The sequence below is a fragment of the Rhinatrema bivittatum genome, chromosome 2, assembly GCF_901001135.1.
Source record: "Rhinatrema bivittatum chromosome 2, aRhiBiv1.1, whole genome shotgun sequence".
NCBI lineage: Eukaryota > Metazoa > Chordata > Amphibia > Gymnophiona > Rhinatrematidae > Rhinatrema > Rhinatrema bivittatum.
In genome coordinates this window covers 222,292,995-222,309,670 of record NC_042616.1, presented here as the reverse complement: position 1 = coordinate 222,309,670, position 16,676 = coordinate 222,292,995, and the positions used below count along the sequence as shown (strand labels likewise).

The 16,676-nt window shown below is 43.9% G+C and overlaps 1 protein-coding gene across 3 annotated transcripts in view; it reads left to right on the top strand.

Moving 5' to 3' along the window:
* The window catches only part of SCRN1 (secernin 1), a 78,849-nt gene extending 66,745 nt beyond the window's left edge, over positions 1-12,104 (top strand). The window contains exons 7-9 of one of the 3 annotated variants that reach the window (XR_003854547.1): positions 3,170-3,368; positions 5,201-5,298; positions 5,847-5,875. Coding sequence is in view for 1 of the 3 variants with exons in the window: in XM_029589204.1 (XP_029445064.1) it covers positions 5,847-6,027; positions 8,902-9,057; positions 11,136-11,138 (340 nt within the window). In the remaining 2 variants the exon portion in view is untranslated. Of the gene's footprint in view, positions 1-3,169; positions 3,369-5,200; positions 5,299-5,846; positions 6,028-8,901; positions 9,058-11,135 lie in introns of those variants that run through there. The other 2 variants (XM_029589204.1, XR_003854546.1) reach the window with 2 other exon arrangements.
* Positions 12,105-16,676: the final 4,572 nt, after the last annotated feature.

The following is a 16,676-nucleotide window of genomic DNA, read 5'->3' as shown; positions in this document are numbered from 1 at the left end:
TAATAAAATGCACTAACTACCAGCACTTAAACAGGAGGAGGTGGAATAGCCTAGTGATTAGAGCAGTGGGCTACTAACCAGGAGACCAGGGTTCAAGTCTCGCTGTCGCTCCTTGTGACCTTGGGCAAGTCACTTTACCCTCCATTGCCTCAGGAACAAACATAGATTGTAAGCCCTCTGGGGATAGGGAAATACCTGCAGTACCTGAATGTAAACCGGTGTGATATCTCAGATCAAATGTCAGTATATAAAAAATAATAAATAAATAACATCCTTACTCATGAAAAGGCAACATTACAAATATTAAACCAGGCTCTAAAACACCAATACACCTCTTATTAGGAAAGCAGAAAAAGCCAGGCTGCGATAGATCGCTACACAGAAACTACATACTATACAAAAATGCATAACGCAGGTAGACCCTCACCAAATAGAGAATAAAGAGAACATAACATATAAATAGAAACAAGCAGACAACTGAACTAGAAACCACAAGAAGCCATTCTCTGTATGTAATGCAATAATGGAAATACAGAATAATCACCATTCCTCATAAAACAATAAAATCAAGAAATAATCATTAATAGTACATTTCCTGTTCAATGTTTGGCACAATAACTGATATATTAATGCAGGAGATTTTTGTCATGTGTTGACTTGAAATGCAGTTCATGAGAAGTCTGTTACACAAATAAAAATGCATTTAAATCCTTTTAAAAAAAAGTGCATATTTCAAAACAGTTGACCAGTAGAATAATATCCAATAATTAAAAATCATTTACATAATTTTTTACAATTTACCAAACACCAAGAAAATATTTCAATACACATCAAATACCCAGTAGATAAAACTAATAATTTTAAAAATTGTCTTGCTCTCCATATCTGGGAACTTGTGATTTCCAGTCACCATGACCCCAAGATTGTTGTGGATTAGTGTGTGTGTGTGTGTGTATTTGTTGGGGCATGCACAAGCTTTCTCTTCTCTCTCTCTCACACACACACGCACTCACTCTCTCACACATATATACATGTGTTTGCTCTCTCTCACTGACACACACACACACACACACAAAATACTCTCTCCCTTATCAGACACATGCTCGCTCTCCCCATTCACACACATGCCTCTTTTCTCCCCCACACATGTGTACACACACACATGCTCTTACATCATCATTCTCTTCCCCCTAACCCACCCAATGTCCTCTTCTCTGTTCCTGCTTCCTCCTAAGCAGTACCAGTATCCCTCTCTCTGTGTCCCCGTTCCCTTCCAAGCCAGCACCAGCAGTATCCCCCATCCCCTCATCTGTTCCTGCCTCCACTTTTCTTCACACTACCAGGGACTTTCACTTCTCTCCCTCAGGAACATAGGCCATTCACTAATATCCCTCCCTCCTGAAGCCTTTTCCTACCAAGTGGCCTGCACCACAGTGCTCCCTGAGCCAGTCTCCTCCAAAGCCGTTGCTGTGGGTAGAGCCTCCCCTTTCACTTGCTGTGTTTCGGTGCTCACTGCTGGATCAGCTGGGCCCCAAGGTTCTTCCTCGAGACAGCAGCCAGACACAGCCACAGTAGCGGCTCTGTTCCCTGCGCTGCCTGCCCTGCCTCTGTACGGCACGTGCTTAGCACTGCGCCTGCGTGGCTGCAAGTGTCTCAGCATGCCGCACGGGAAGCGCCGTGACTTTTGGGAGGCAGGGACCATGGTGGCAGGCACGGTGGTGGCCGCAGTGCGCTTGACTGTAGTGATGTCTGATGCAGCATTTGGGTCTGGCGCCCATGGCCATATTGGCCATAGACTGGCTATGGCACTGGAGTGCTGTCATTGATGCTGCAGTTCATAAAGTTTTCAGGTCAACTACCTGGAGAAAATCAGCACTGGCAAGGGGAGGTACTGTCTAGAAATGCTCGAACAGTAAAATGTAAATGGAATACACAGTCCAACTTCTGCTTCTGGGTTTTTTTTCCTCTTTGTTCTCTGCTTGTAAAAAATTGTTAGTTTCTCTTGTGTGTGAATATTATCGGTGCCCTTTTTTTTCCCCCCATTTTTAACCTAGATTCTATATGTGTGTTAGCCGAGGACAGAGCTTGTTAGAATGAATAGACACACTCCAATTAGAAGTGAGAAGGAGGTGTCATTTATAAAATAAACCAAGGGGAATCCCTCCATTTCTTTGTCAGAGAGCATCATCTTTATATTCAAATATATTTTCATACAAAAATATATTTTAGTATTTAATCAGGGCTGAATTCTTATAGTCATCATTAATAGGTAATATTATGCTGCTCTTCCTTTTTTTCCTAAATCTAAACATAACACTTCAGGTATAAAAGAAATGGTAAAATCATGCATTTAACATAGTAGAGCTTAAATTTTTGTCCTATCTAAAGATACCACACTGTAATAGAGGTGACATTGCACATTCAGTATGAGAGAAGGAAGAAAAACTCTTTTAAATAAAATAGGATTAACCCTTGCTTTCTAAAGGGTAGTACAAGGGAAAAACCTGTAAAAAGTTACAGTGCCAATGATTGGACAAGAGAGTTAAATAAAGGTACTTACCTGGTCGAGAAACACGGATCTGGAGCAATAGTGTAACCCAAATAAATAAGTTTGAGAACACAGTTATAGTAATGTGTGTCATATCAAACTAAAATTCAAGTTATTTCATAACAGCAGCCAAAATGTGAGTGTATACCAGAGACGGCTGGACATCTCCAAATTTTCAAGGCATTTAGTTTCTTCAAGCCAATATTTGTATTTACTTAGACAATGTATTGCTGGTTTTCTTCTCATGAAGGATGTGGCAGAAATACCTCTGTTCTGTTTTAAAAGATGTTTCAAATTCTGATATTTTGCTTCTGTGACCGGTTAAAATATGTGGATACCATTTCTTGGACTTTATTCTCTATGGCCTGATTTTGAAAAGCATTTACACATTTAAAAATGGGTTTAACCCTTGTAAATGCACTTTATCTAAGTAAGTGAGCTTTTGAAAATTGCTACAATATATGCTATTGAATTGTCCATAGGATTTACGCAAATACATGGCTTTTGAAAATTGCTTCAATAGTAGTTACATTTACATGTGTAAATCATTTAGACGATTACCCTCTATATACATAATTGTGGTGGTAGTTTTTTTCCTCTAATTGTTTTTTTCTTTTATAGATAAACAGGCTGTTTTAGACTCAGATACTGATTACATTTTAAGAAAAAGAAATAGCAGATAAAGAATTCAGGATATTTCAGAAGAGAAGAATTTGGAATCTGAAAAGGCAGCTGGAAGATGTGAGATGGATTTGAACATTTTGTAACTAGAAGCAGTCACAGAGACCTGTAGGGAGCAGTGCTTCAGAATCCTGCCCCAGTGTGTATTCATATCAGCCTATCTCTTTTTTTTTTTTTTTTTGAAACATATGTTTATTATACATTGAACACAAAACCGAAGTAATATTACCATAACAGCATAGTAATGTGTCGCCAGGTATACACTTTCAAGAAACAGTGCCTCAACCACTTTACATATAGACCTTTTCGGTTTTCTAGGTTGTCTTTCCTATAGCTTGCGTTTTTCTCCCCCCTCCCCACCCTCGGGATTGTGTAGCCATCAAACGATTTGTCCTTAATATCCATCTTAGGTTCAGGGAACAGTGCTATTCGTAACACAGTCCTGCATGGATGATGAGAGGGTAATCCAGAACTTGCTCCAGATCTTTTGACATTTTAGGTTTGCTGCTGGAGTTTTATTAATCGCCGTCATATAGTCAAATTGCAAGAGCTTGTAGAGTCTATTCGTCCACTGTTCTACTCGTGGCTGCTCGGTCTTAATCCATGTCGCCAAGATGTCTGCTTTCTAATTTCCAGTGACCTTGTTGTTGGCAATAGTAACAGTAGCCGATTAATTGTGCATCTTGGCCCCTTTTCCAACTATCTGAGGGGGATGGTGGGATGCATTCTTTTGTAAGATCCTCTACACTCTTGCCCTGGGTGCTGAGGATTAAACTGCACTGTTAATTTCAGTGAAGCTAATGTAACTTTGTTCTCGTGCATAGCGAAGGCGTTTGGCGATTCTGAGGGGGTGGGAAGAAAGGGGAAGGGGGGAGCAGCTCCCGCAGAGGTAGTGCTATTGGTGGGAGGGAAGGTGAAAGAAAAGGTAAAGCAGGTTTAGAATCCCTTCTCTGAGAGTTCTTGAATTCATGTTGTAAAAACTTAATCCTTTCAGCTTTGTAAGACCATATGGTGCCCCAATATTTAATTTAGAGTGAAACTCAGTTGTAATCCTTTCTTCTGGTTTTGTAAATCCAAGTAGTTTCCAGCATTCAATCTGCAGAGACACAAACTTGTCAAAGCTGAGAATCCCTGCTCACCCACATCTGGAATTTCATCCCCAAGGCCCTCTCCTGTCAGTAAACAACACTAGCCTCTATCCTTAGGCAATCTAGGAATTGTAGTACTTATCAGCGGCCATATTTTCCTCCCTTGAGGACCATGTATCTCATTACAGTTTTGTTTTTTTAGCATTTGGACATATGGTATTAGGGTTGTCAGTTTTCCCATAGTCCAGGGAGTTGGGACCGGGGGTGGGGTGGGGGAATGGTACCCTCTCATTTGCATAAATTTTAGATCCTGCCAGTGAACTGCCTAAACAGTGTATCTATGTATCTGCAGAACCACTGGGAACTGAGGGCTGGGCTGTGCACCACCTGCTGTCCAATCGCAGCATGGGAAAGGAGGCAGGGATACAGCACAGCTCTCCTCTGATAGGCTCCAACCTGCTTTTCTCGTCCTCTAACTAAGAGGCTGTGAGGAAAAATAAGGATCTACCTGCATTTAGCATCCAGTTGGTACCTCTAACTGGACACTGTACAGAATGCCTGAAAACCTGGTTGTCTGGTCCAAAACTGGACAGTTGGCAACCCTGTATGATATGCCACCTGTATCTGATGCCCTGTAGCTTGCTAAGGCATTGATGATTTCTTTTCTGACTGTAATGTGTTTTGGTCACTGTATGTGAATGCTGGGGTTTTCCCTGTCGATGACAATGGAGTCAGAACAAATAAGTATTTGAGTATATGTAACGGAGGCGGTGTAGAGACTGAAGTACGGGGAGGTTTTTTGTATTTTTTTGTTTTTGCTCTTAGATTGGGCTGACATCACTGTCTGAGCATGCTCAATGTGGTTTCCTCACCTTTTCTATAGGGGGCTGACATCACCAGAACAACTCTGAATATTGAAAAAGAGATAATAAGGCCCATGCATTGGGACATGAGGTGGCTAAATGCATTCCTCTGCTCCAAGTAAGAAAGGCCTGTTATTATTGATCTTTTCATTCCTATTTGGCTTCCTGTGCAACCTCTGCTCTGGCTTTGATCAGCAAATACTTCTATTCTCCAGTCTTCCTGAGTATCTGCTTAGCACAGCTTTCTTTTCAACTTCAAATTCAATGAATGGACCTCTGGGTGAGGTTTCAAAAGAAATTGGTCCCATTGTGGCTGGTTTAGTGAGCAGTATAGCAGGGACTTTCAGAGGTCAGATTAAAAACAAATACAGCTGTGAAAAGGCAGAAAACAGCATTGCCCAACAAGTTTTTTGTTTTTTTGTTTTTTTTGCTTTGCTTTCTTTTTTTTTTTTTTTTTTAGCTGCTCACAAAGCCAATATTCATCTCAGGCTGAATAAATGAAAACTAAATACAAAGTGGCTGGCAAACGATTATCTCACAATCGACTGAGCAGAGTTTGCCATCGCGTGAATCTCTGCCCGGAGCGGGGCGGAAATAACTGGAGGCCAGGCCTTAAGAAGCCAGGCATCTTCTGTGTGCTAATCCGAAATCTCCCATCTCTCCAAGGTCCATATTTAAGCCCTTCATCTTTGCCGATGACGTGAAACCTGTGCCGAAAGCGCAGTCGCCTCTCCTTGGGGATGAGGACCCCGTGAAGAAGGTTCCACGGTTCCAGGAGAAAGCAGACCGTAGGCATGAACTGTACAGAGCGCACGAGAGGGCTCGCTCCATCACTGAAGAGGAGGAGGTAAGGAGAGAGCGGGGAGATTTTATTTACAAAATAGCCTTTTCACCATGAAATTACTTTATAAGTGAAGCAGTAACGTTTGATAGTATGTCAATGTTTTGGGGTTTTTTGTTATCCTGGTTTCTACAGGGACACTGCTCTTTGTGTGACTTTTCCTCAGCCCCTGCCAGCTTTAGAGCAGTCCATTCAAATTTCTGCCACAGATACAAGTGCCTCGTGCCCCCCTAAGGCTAACGCCTGTCATGTGCCCCTGATCCTCCCTACGCTTAGAATCACCATTTTTGGATCTTAAGTGTCTAAAGGGTAACGGGGCCGGTTTAGCTGTATTCCCAGTGAGAGCAGAGTACACTGCGGTGTCATGGAGCATTTTTAAAGCGGCCCTGCACTTGGTTAGAGCCCATAGGAGGACCCCTCGTTTCCTGCAATACTCTGGCAAGGGACACCAAAAAGCTAGGGCTGGTAACTGGCCAGACAAACACACACACACAGAGACACACACACACACACACACACAGAGACACACACACAGAGACACACACACACACACACACAGAGACACACACACACACAGAGACACACACACACACACCTTTCCCCCTCTGTCCTTTTCTTTTACAGCTGGTACTTGCTGTCGCCCCTCTCCTCTCCCCTTCCCTGCCACTGCTGAGCTGGCCAAAGGGAGGAAGAAGAAAGGAGCTGCTCCTAAGGGCTTCTCCTCCATCTTTGCTGCCAGGATGAAGATTCGTGGTTTGACTCTTTCAGGACATGGCAGATCTCGCTATGGTTAAAACCACAAGTCTGGCTTCCAGTGGCAGAAAGGAGGAGGGAGAAGAGGTGCAAGAGAGTGACTAAGATGTGGGAGGTGAGGTGAAAGGGGCTCCTAGGGATGACAAAGCCATAGCAGAGAGACCAAATGAATTCTTTGCTTCAGTCTTCACTGAGGAAGATGTAAGAGAGATACCCATAAAACACAGGGGAGTTACACATAAAGGGGCAGATTTTAAAACATACGTGCGGGCGTACATTTGTGCGGGCAACTCGGCGTGCACAAATGTACGCCCGATTTTATGACATGCACGCACAGCCGTGCGCGTGTTATAAAATCGGGGGTCAGCGCGCGCAAGGGGGGTGCACACTAGTGCAAATTGCGCGCGCTGAGCCCTCGGGGACCTCCGCTGGCTTTCCCTGTCCCCCCCCCCCCCCCCCCGGTACCTTTGTTTTGGAAGTTACACCTGCCAGAGGCAGACGTAACTTGTGCGCACCGGCCAAGTGGCAAATGGCCGCTGTGCCGGAGTCCTTGGCCATGCCTCCCGGACCACCCCGCCCCCTGCCCGCCCATTCAGAAAAGCCCCGGGACATACGCGCATCGCCGGGCCTTTTGAAAATAGGCCCAGCGCGCGTAGGGCTTTTAAAATCTGCCCCAAAATCAAAAATACAAGCAGGAATGTATGAAATAAAGTTTTAAACTGTTCAATCTTTGAAGGCTTTTATATAATGCAATGAAAGTTCCAAAATGCTGGCTGAGCTAATTTATTTAAAATTGGACAGAAATACAGTCCTCTGACACGGCCGTGTTTTGCCAGAATAAATTCTTAAAGGCTGTAACTGAAACTAATTTGGGGAGTAGGCCAGATCGGTCCAACTGTGCTAATAGAGCATCGGGTGATTCTAAGCATATTTGGCCTGGGAAAGTGAGGCTGGTACAATGCAGGGGCAACTCGTTTATGCCACAAAAGATCATTTTAGATCCTAATTCATTAGGGCAAGCACCACGGCGTCAGTATAGTGACAATTCAGTTGCTGTACTGATGCTGTGGTGTTCGACCTATTGCATAGGATCTAAATAACCTCATGTGGCATAAATGATTTGCCCCTGACAAATTTCAGGCTTAACTTGCACTGGACACTTTAATCCACCTCAGACCAGGAGTAAAATTTCCAGCATTAATGAAGTCAGAGTTAAGCTAGCATACGTCTCTGCATCTGAGAATAACGATTAATGCCATCATTAATGCCACGGGACTTCCATGCAAGGATGCTGCGCTGAACGCACAGTGTTAAATACACACTTTGTGCCTGTATAGCTCATTTCTGCATCTGCAGTAAGGTTTACACTCACAAAATGTGCGGGTAAAACTGTGCATTCAGCCGAACGTACTTTATGGCATCAGCCTGCACATTAGTTATGAGAGGGCTATAAGCTAGCTCACATTTTGGGGGTAAGAAAGGCAATATAGAAGTATAAAATGTTAATGTGAAATTTTCAGACCAGGCTGAACTAATTCTGGTGTTTATCACTTTGTATGTGTTTTATAAACCTGATTTTTCATAGTGAAAATGAAAACCACAAGCCCCAATGTATGCAATGGGAAGGAGCAGGGCTGGATCAGCCAGTTCTAAATAAATGGAACCGGTTGAGAATCCCGAGCTTCTATGATCATTTTTCCCTTGATGCGTACAGCTTTTGTGATAGAAGCACACTGATGTTGGGTATTTGCATTTGCTGATGCATTCAGACTTTTGGTACCGTTGATTCTTAGGGTAGCTCTCTGATGTTAGCCTTCTCGGCCTTTTGGCGCGACTGCGGAGTGGCCCGTCAGATTATCCTACTTTATGCCATCTAGTTTGGGGAAGAGCTGCACGGTGTGCTCCTGCCTTTCCCTAAGGCGTCAGTCATGCTATCGTTAGAAAAAGCATTCACTGGCATTACAAAGAGACCAGACCCGCATTTTTTTTTCCTGGTTGAGAAGTCAAACTATAGCTGTGCAGCATGTCAAAAAAAAAAAAGTCAGGCCTGAGAGGCAGAAATTGGTGTTCTGCGAAAGGTTTTCTCGTACAGAACGTGACTGTTATTTTTTTTTCCCCCTCCCTTAGGAGCAAGGTCAGAAATTAATGAAAATCATGCTTGACCTGGAAAGACAGGGCCTGGAGGCAATGGAAGATGTCCTGAGCTGCAGAGAAATCCTGGACCCTGATGAAATCGCAGACCTCTTCTATGACTGTGTTGATACCGAAATAAAGTTCTACAAGGTGAAGTATGAAACTTCCCCTACGGTTGCTGCCGTAAAGCCTCGGCGGCAGAGTGTGCAAACGGCAGAATGTGGGAGTAATTTGGTTTCTGAACAGGAAAAAATTATTAAGAAGCTGCACCAAACTGAGGCTCTGACTTAAGTTCTGTGTGCGCTGCTGCGATTAAACCGCAGGCAGCTACAGTTGTGGATGACTTATATTTGTCTCTCCGAGTCGTCCTAAGCTTGAATAAATGTCACTTTTGTATTCAGTGCGCAGTTTTCTGCACCTTCTTTACGTACAGGTATTGAGATTGCAGTTTGGGGAGCAGCCCAGTGCCTGAGCTGTGGGGATATTTATCTCTTGGATTTTATGTGACCCTGTACCCCAGAGTGCCTTGATAAAACAGTTACAGAGAAATAGCCATACAATATTACAAAAACATGAGGCCTGATAAAACAAGTAGTTCAAAAAGATGCAGGAGAAACTGAGGAATTTTCAAAACTTGTTTAAATAGGCCTCGATAAGTCTCTTCAACTGGGACTAGAAGAGGGTTAGAGTAGCACCATCTTGCACGTCAGGATGTAATTTATTCCAGTGAAATAGTGCCAGGAAGGTATAACTATATACCAGCCAAGGTCTTCCATGTACCCACATGTCTGTGGCAGCCACTACGTCCAAGTCAGCCTCTTCCATGACTGCGCTTCATTTCCCATAATATGCGCATTAGTGTACAGAGCTTTCCAGACGTTGCCCGTTTTTCTTGTTTCTCTGTTAAGTGTTTAAAGATTTGCTTTCTAGAATACTTTTACTTACCTTGGGGGGGTTTGCACACTCCATCCCCAACGATCCTAATTTAAAGCTACTCTCAGTAGGTTTGCCAGTCTATGCTCTGGAAGATGCTGTGCCCCCCCTTCTTCAATAGGTGGACCCCCCATCTCTGCTCAGCAGTTCTTGGGGCATCATCCCACGGTCCAGGAAGCCAGAATACGTATGCAGCCATTGGTTCATCTCCAGAATGTGAGCGTCCTTCAGTGGGAGGATGGAGGAAAATCCCACCTGTGCACCTCTCTTCCAGAGCCATGAAGTCACTTTTCATATGCTGCTGCTTTTTGCCCATTGTAGTTTGGGCAGAATTCTGATTCCAGGTGGCCTTAGTACCTCTCCTCTCCATTCTTCATTTCACTAGCTACCTGTCAAGCCTTGCGGTTTATGCAACTTCCCGCCTTACTTTACAGCTGCATCCACAGGCTGGCGCCTCCATATTTCCCTGCCCTGCTTCCCCTTTATTTTGCCTCATCTGCTGTCCACTCTTCTATTTATTCTTGCGCTAAGCAGGCCACCTCTTGTTTCCGGCCCTTTTCCTTCCTGGTATCATTTCACTGGAATAAATTGCATTGTGAAAGGCAAGAGGGTGCCCCAGTGACCCCAGCCACTGCTGAAGTATGACACCTACTGGCTGACGGGGGGAATGCATTTGTAGCGGATTCTGGAGGGGACCACAGGCCATGCTTTTCAGTCAGTCTGCAGTTGCTGGGCTACAGTGGAGTGGGGAAGAGGGAATAAAATCGAGGAGAAAATGGATGGATAGTTGCAAATGAAGGTGCATGATGCCAGAACCTCCCCTGGGGCAGATTCCAATTGAGCTGAAACCCCAAAGGAACTAGAGGAAGTTGCTGGGCAAAAAATATGGATACATTTTGCAGTGCAGATTGTGAGGTCCTGCAGAATGGAGCTCTTAAGAGTCAGTCAGGGCCAAGTCAGGCAAGAAAGAAAAAATTCATGTTTTTGAAATATAAAAAAAAAATATATATATATATATATTTCCAAAGCCTAGTTTTACTGGTTCAGTAAAACTAGGCTTTGGAGGAGCAGATGTTGTTAGCAATGAATGAATGACTGTGGGTCTCTGCCCCTTTCAATGAATAAAACTCAACAAATAGAAGCTGCAAGTTTCTGCAATGCACTCTATTGGGTTTGCTTTTGAATCACTAGTGGTGGTGCATGCTCAATGTTACCAGCATCTGAAAAGCTGTTATTTTGCTATGTATTGGACTTTTCCTAGCAAGGTATTCTAAACCATTCTTGTTTCGTTTTAGTGAGAATGGACACCATTAGCCTTTACAAATGAAGATTACATAGCTCTTCAGGCCTTGAAAGGATAGTCTCCATGTTACCGACTTTCCAGCCAAAAAAAAGACTTCAGGCCTAATCGAAGATCTCCTTTCTAGATGTTTCAAGTGAATGAAGTTGCTTTTCTTTGTCCAGTCGTGTTGTCCCAGTTGTGTACAGTGAAAGGAGAAAGCCGCCGACTGGTCAAGTTACCGTGTGCATGCAGGCTGAAACGTAGTGTCCGGTGTTTCAATGTGTTTGTTTTGGCAACAGAAATTAATTAAGAAGAAAAGGGAATAATTTGTTTGGATTTACTATGTATGGGAAGTGTCAGCAGAAGAGTGAGCGTGGTTACTTCTTGTAGACAAACTGTGTGACCTGATAGGAGAGGCCTGGAAATATGTGGGAAATTGATTGAGTCCAGACTGTTCCTTTTCACTGGTTATGCACGAAGATTGGTCAGAAAATTCGTTGGGGGGGGGGGGGGGGGGGGGGAGAAAGGGTCACAATTTAATCTGTGTGTATACTGTCTAGCAGTTAATTTTGATCACTGTCTTAGATCAGAGAGTTAGCATCCTACACAATAGTAATTATGATAACTGAAGATCCATTGCATCAGAGAGAGAGAGTTACTCCTAACCTGACTGTACTGAATCATTTCTGTCAGCGCAAAGTCCATTTGATCCCACTGTATGGGAAGTACTGGATCAGGATCGATTGCAGGAACGTGGCCCATATCTGAGAAAAATACATGCACATATATTGGACACATGGTAGCAGACACAACATGAGATTGAATTAGCACAAATTGGAAACTTGTGAGCAGTAGCATCAGTTGTCGAGGCTTCAATAATTGGTGCTATCGCTTATAAGTTTCAAACTTTAGCTAGTCCTCCGTGAAAAATGATTTTGGCTTAATAGTTATATTGAATGATTTAAATAATTAAAGTGTGCAATACCTAATAATGCGAATGTACTCCTGGGCATGATTTATAGGAAGTACTTGGTACTGCAAAGCCGTTAAAAGGATCTGTTAGTGGAGCTCATGGTAGGAGAGCGTGTTTGTGTGTGTGTGTGTGTGTGTGTGTGGGGAAGGGGAGTCTGTTAGTAATATAATACTTCCCTTGTGAAAAGTGAAATAGTTAAAGAGAACATAGTGTGGAGCTTAGTTCAATCGATTCACAGCTATCTCTGCTGGTAATTAGCAAAGCTCATGTTCCTGCAACTAAACTAATGTTGCTATGCATTTTGTTTAACGACGGTAGATTCAAAGTCAGGTTACACACTGAGGGGTAGATTTTTTAAAAATGCGCGTTCGCGTACTTTTGTTGGCGCACCAGGCGCAAACAAAAGTACGCTGGATTTTATAAGATACGCGCGTATCTTATAAAATCCTGGATCGGCGTGCGCAAGGCTGCCGATTTTAGGCAGCCGAGCCGCGCAGCCTGCCTCCGTTCCCTCCGAGGCTGCTCCGAAATCGGAGCGGCCTCGGAGGGAACTCTCTTTCGCCCTCCCCTCACCTTCCCCTCCCTTCCTCTACCTAACCCACCCCCTCGGCCCTATCTAAACCCACGGATTTACGCCTCCCAGAGGGAGGCGTAAATCCATGTGGGCCGCTGGCGCGCCGAGACACAACCCGGGGGCGGTTCCGGAGGGCGCGGCCACACCCCGGCCGAAACCACGCCCCCGGGCCCGCCCCCGAAACGCCGCATCCCGCCCCCAAAATACCGCGTCAATCGGTCCCGCCCCCGGCATGCCCCCGACACGCCCCCGACAAAAAACCCCGGGACTTACGCGAGTCCCCGGGGCTCTGCGCGCGCCGGCAGGCCTATGGAAAATAGGCGCGCCGGCGCGCAAAGCCCTGCTCGCGTAAATCCGGGCGGATTTACGCGAGCAGGGCTTTTAAAATCCGCCCCTGAAAGATGTGAATACATGGGTTAGATGGAAATGTTTCATAATTAGGCAGAAACAGTTTTTGTTTGTCATTCACCTTCATTTCATGACCTGGTGTAAGCTTTTGAAGGAAACGGCAGTTTACCTTGTTTTCTTTATACGGGAACAAGTATCTCTTTCTTAGTGTAAACCTCTCCCCTGTTGTGGGAGGGGCCACAAAAATAACTCCACCTCTCAGCTGTGTGTTTAGGGATAGACACATGTAATGCGTCCACACAACTAAAGGGTCTCCCAGGGATGGGGAGGAGAGGCTGGAGCAGAGAATAGGACAAAAAGTGAAAACATAAAACCCACCCTATGCAGCTACAGCAAGCATTGCCTATAAAATCAGTGCATGCACAGATACTCAGCCCATTAGGATTCTTATACTCTATAGTAAGTACAGACAAATGGCATTACAGTAACAAAAGAAAGAAGATGTTATTAACATGGGAAAGTGTGAAAAATCAGGTTGCAAGATATAAAAGACAAATCACTAGCCCTACTCTGTATTTCAGTTCAGTTCACTTGCAAAATACTTCAAACTCCCACCTAAATTCTGGCCAGAATAATAACATAAGTTCTCAGTTAAGTCTCATGTGAGTCCTGTTATCCTTTTCTTTAGACAAGCTGCTACACTATGTGCTTGATGAAGCCGATGCAGATGGCTTGACATCCTGTGCTCAGCTGAGCTGCAGGGTCCACTTGCTTCAAGAGATTGGAAGTCCTGGTTCTCACAAAAAAATATATGTATATAAATTTCCTCCTTACTCTATATAAAATCGTGACAAATCTTCCAAATTTCCCTGCAACTAAGTCAGCCTGGTACTGAATGTATGCAGATACTATTCTAAATACTGTCCTTCTAGCTATAAATGAAACAAAAAGTCAGGAAATACTTGAAACTCACACTCTTTTCCCTCACTATAAAATAACAAACCATTGCTTTCTAGGAACTGCTATATAATTACCATTCTACAGACTATGGCTATGAGGATCGCTCCCATCTATCTGCAACTGCTCTTTGTGGTAGCAGCCATGTGGCTGGGGTAGGAACTTTACCTCATTGCTATGTCCTTCTGTCTTTTCCTCACTCTGCCTGACTGTATGCAAAAGAAAACCTTTCTTTTATACCTAACTTAAAATTTTCATTAGCAATCAAACCCCTGCTCCTCATTGACTCTGGTCTGGGATTACACCCCAAGTTCTGATTCCAAGAACTGCCATAGATCCATTGAACTCAAAATTTTCCTTCTGCAGAAATATCCATTTAATCCTAGTAATTGTAGCCAGTTCCACTTGGTGTTCCTGCAGTTCAGGGTATAATACCACTGGCTTCCAGCCATGGCACTCCCCCTCCCCTTGTAGTGGAGCCAGAGGGTAATTTAATATTTACATAGGTGAGAAGGACTTCCGAGGGCTTCAAAGGAAAGAATTTGCATTGACCCCTCTCTGTCTCGACCAACAAAGGTAATGCCAAGTAATTCACATGTCACCATTTGCCTTTACTGTTCTTCCCTGGCATTTTTTTTTTTTTACTTCAAACAGAGTGAACCGGGGGTTCTCCCCTTTGCAGTTTAATTCACCTTTGCTAGTCAGAGCAAGAATAATATCTTAAGCTTCTGGCTTACATTAGAGTAAGCTTTCTTTCCTTCCTTGTTGGCCCACAGCAGTTTGTACTATCATGGTTTACTGAGGCTCTCACAACAAATGTATTACTGGCCTCAGAGTGTGGCTACCAGCTCTTGCTAGTGGCTGCATTGAGAGCTTTTTCCTAAAATACTCTCACCCTCCTCACCCTACCTTTCAGTTTCTCTCCCCTTCTCTTCCTCTCTCCTTGTTCTTCTTCCTTTCCCTCTCTTCCCTAAGCTCCTCTGATTTATTTTATTTTTAAATTCAATAGAGCACCTTTCCCAAAAGGCCTGCGACAGAATACAGAACATTAAAATAGGTAGTACGGTTCTTAACAATGTTAAAATAAAATCGACTACAGCAACTCAACGTTTCTGTCCTCCCACCTTCCCTTACTCCCTCCTGCTCGCTTCATTGGTTGCCGACGCATGAAAACGTGCACCCAAACTAGGCACCTGTTTTTTTACCTTTCTTGGGCACCCAATGCAATAGTTAAATGAGCAGCCATGCTAAATTGTGCTTTCCTAGCGCATCCTTAGCATCGGGTGCTCAGGAGACGTGGCTGTGTGTGGGTTACCACAACGGATGCTCAATTATGAGCGTTTGTTTTATCCCACGGCAGCGAATTTACTGGCACAATATGCATGGACTGGGGCATGTATATTGTGCATATTTGTTGTACACACATCAAGCCTTTTTATTTTTTCAGGAGGCTGCTTTTTGTGGTTCCTTGTACTTGTATCACGGCGATACTGCTTTTCTGTGTTTCCTCCTACCTGGTATTTTTTTGTTTGTAAGTAGACCCTTTGATGTGCAGCAAGACTTTACGCCTACTCCGAGGCAGGCGTAATTTTTTGCATCGTGGGGTAATAGCACATAGCCTCATCTACATGGAATTTACATGTGATGAGTGCTATTAGCTATGCCTTTGTTTAGATGCACGTTTTGGAAGCGCTGATCCTCTTACTGAATCGGGGGATATGGACGCGCGTTCAAAAGGTGCATCCAAGCACTCGTTAACCTGTGCGCTAGGCTGGGCGCACTTTTATTGCATCGGCCTGATTTAGTAGCCACTTTCGAGAAATGCTGCACTGTACAGTGGGCGGTAGTAGTGTATAAAGTTTAATTCCCAAACCTTCTCATTTTCTTAATTGTATACTTCCTTTGTTGCCTTTTGGTAATTTCCTTTAAGGGCTTAAAAGGAGAAACTCTGTGTTCAGAATTCGTCCTGCAGCTCAGCGAAGTGGAAGTATGTCCCCAGCTGAAAGATACATTTTAGACCCGAGCTGGGAGCGTGCATTTTGTACTAATGTGGTGAGCCCCCTCTACTGGTGAGAAAGGACAACTACAGCCAACCCAAAAAAAAAAAAGCTTTTTGCAGGACCATTTTCAAAGCCACCCAGGGAAATCTGCTCGTCTGAAAATTGCCTGGTAAAAGTGCTTTCCAGATTGATGGGAGAGGTGTTCCTGAGGACAGGGAGATGGCAATTTAGGGAAACATCTTACATACAGTACCTGAATGTAAACCGATGTGATATCTCAGTTCGAATGTCGGTATATAAAAAAAATAATTAAAAAAAAAAAAGTTTTACCTACACAAATTGCAGTTGGAGTCTGCAAATCCTATTTAGGTCATGACCCTTGTAGGCTGTTTTCAACAGGAAACTCCCTTGCCTTGTTTCCCTTGGAAGATGATCTGCAAGGTCCATGGGTAGAAAACACCAGCAAACTTTGCTTGGTTCCCAGGAGGGGGCTTCCTGTTGTCTGCCTAGTGATGCTGCAGCCTCTGCACCAGCAGGTTATTAATTCCAGTCCCTGCTGAGACGTTTCCTGCCAGCGGCACTGAACTGGATTTGCATCCCTGACCAGGATGCGCTCCCTCTGTGTATTATCAGTCAAAATGAATACATTGAATTTGCTTGTGTTTGTCACATCTCTGCCCTTGTGCTAGCATGCCATAGATG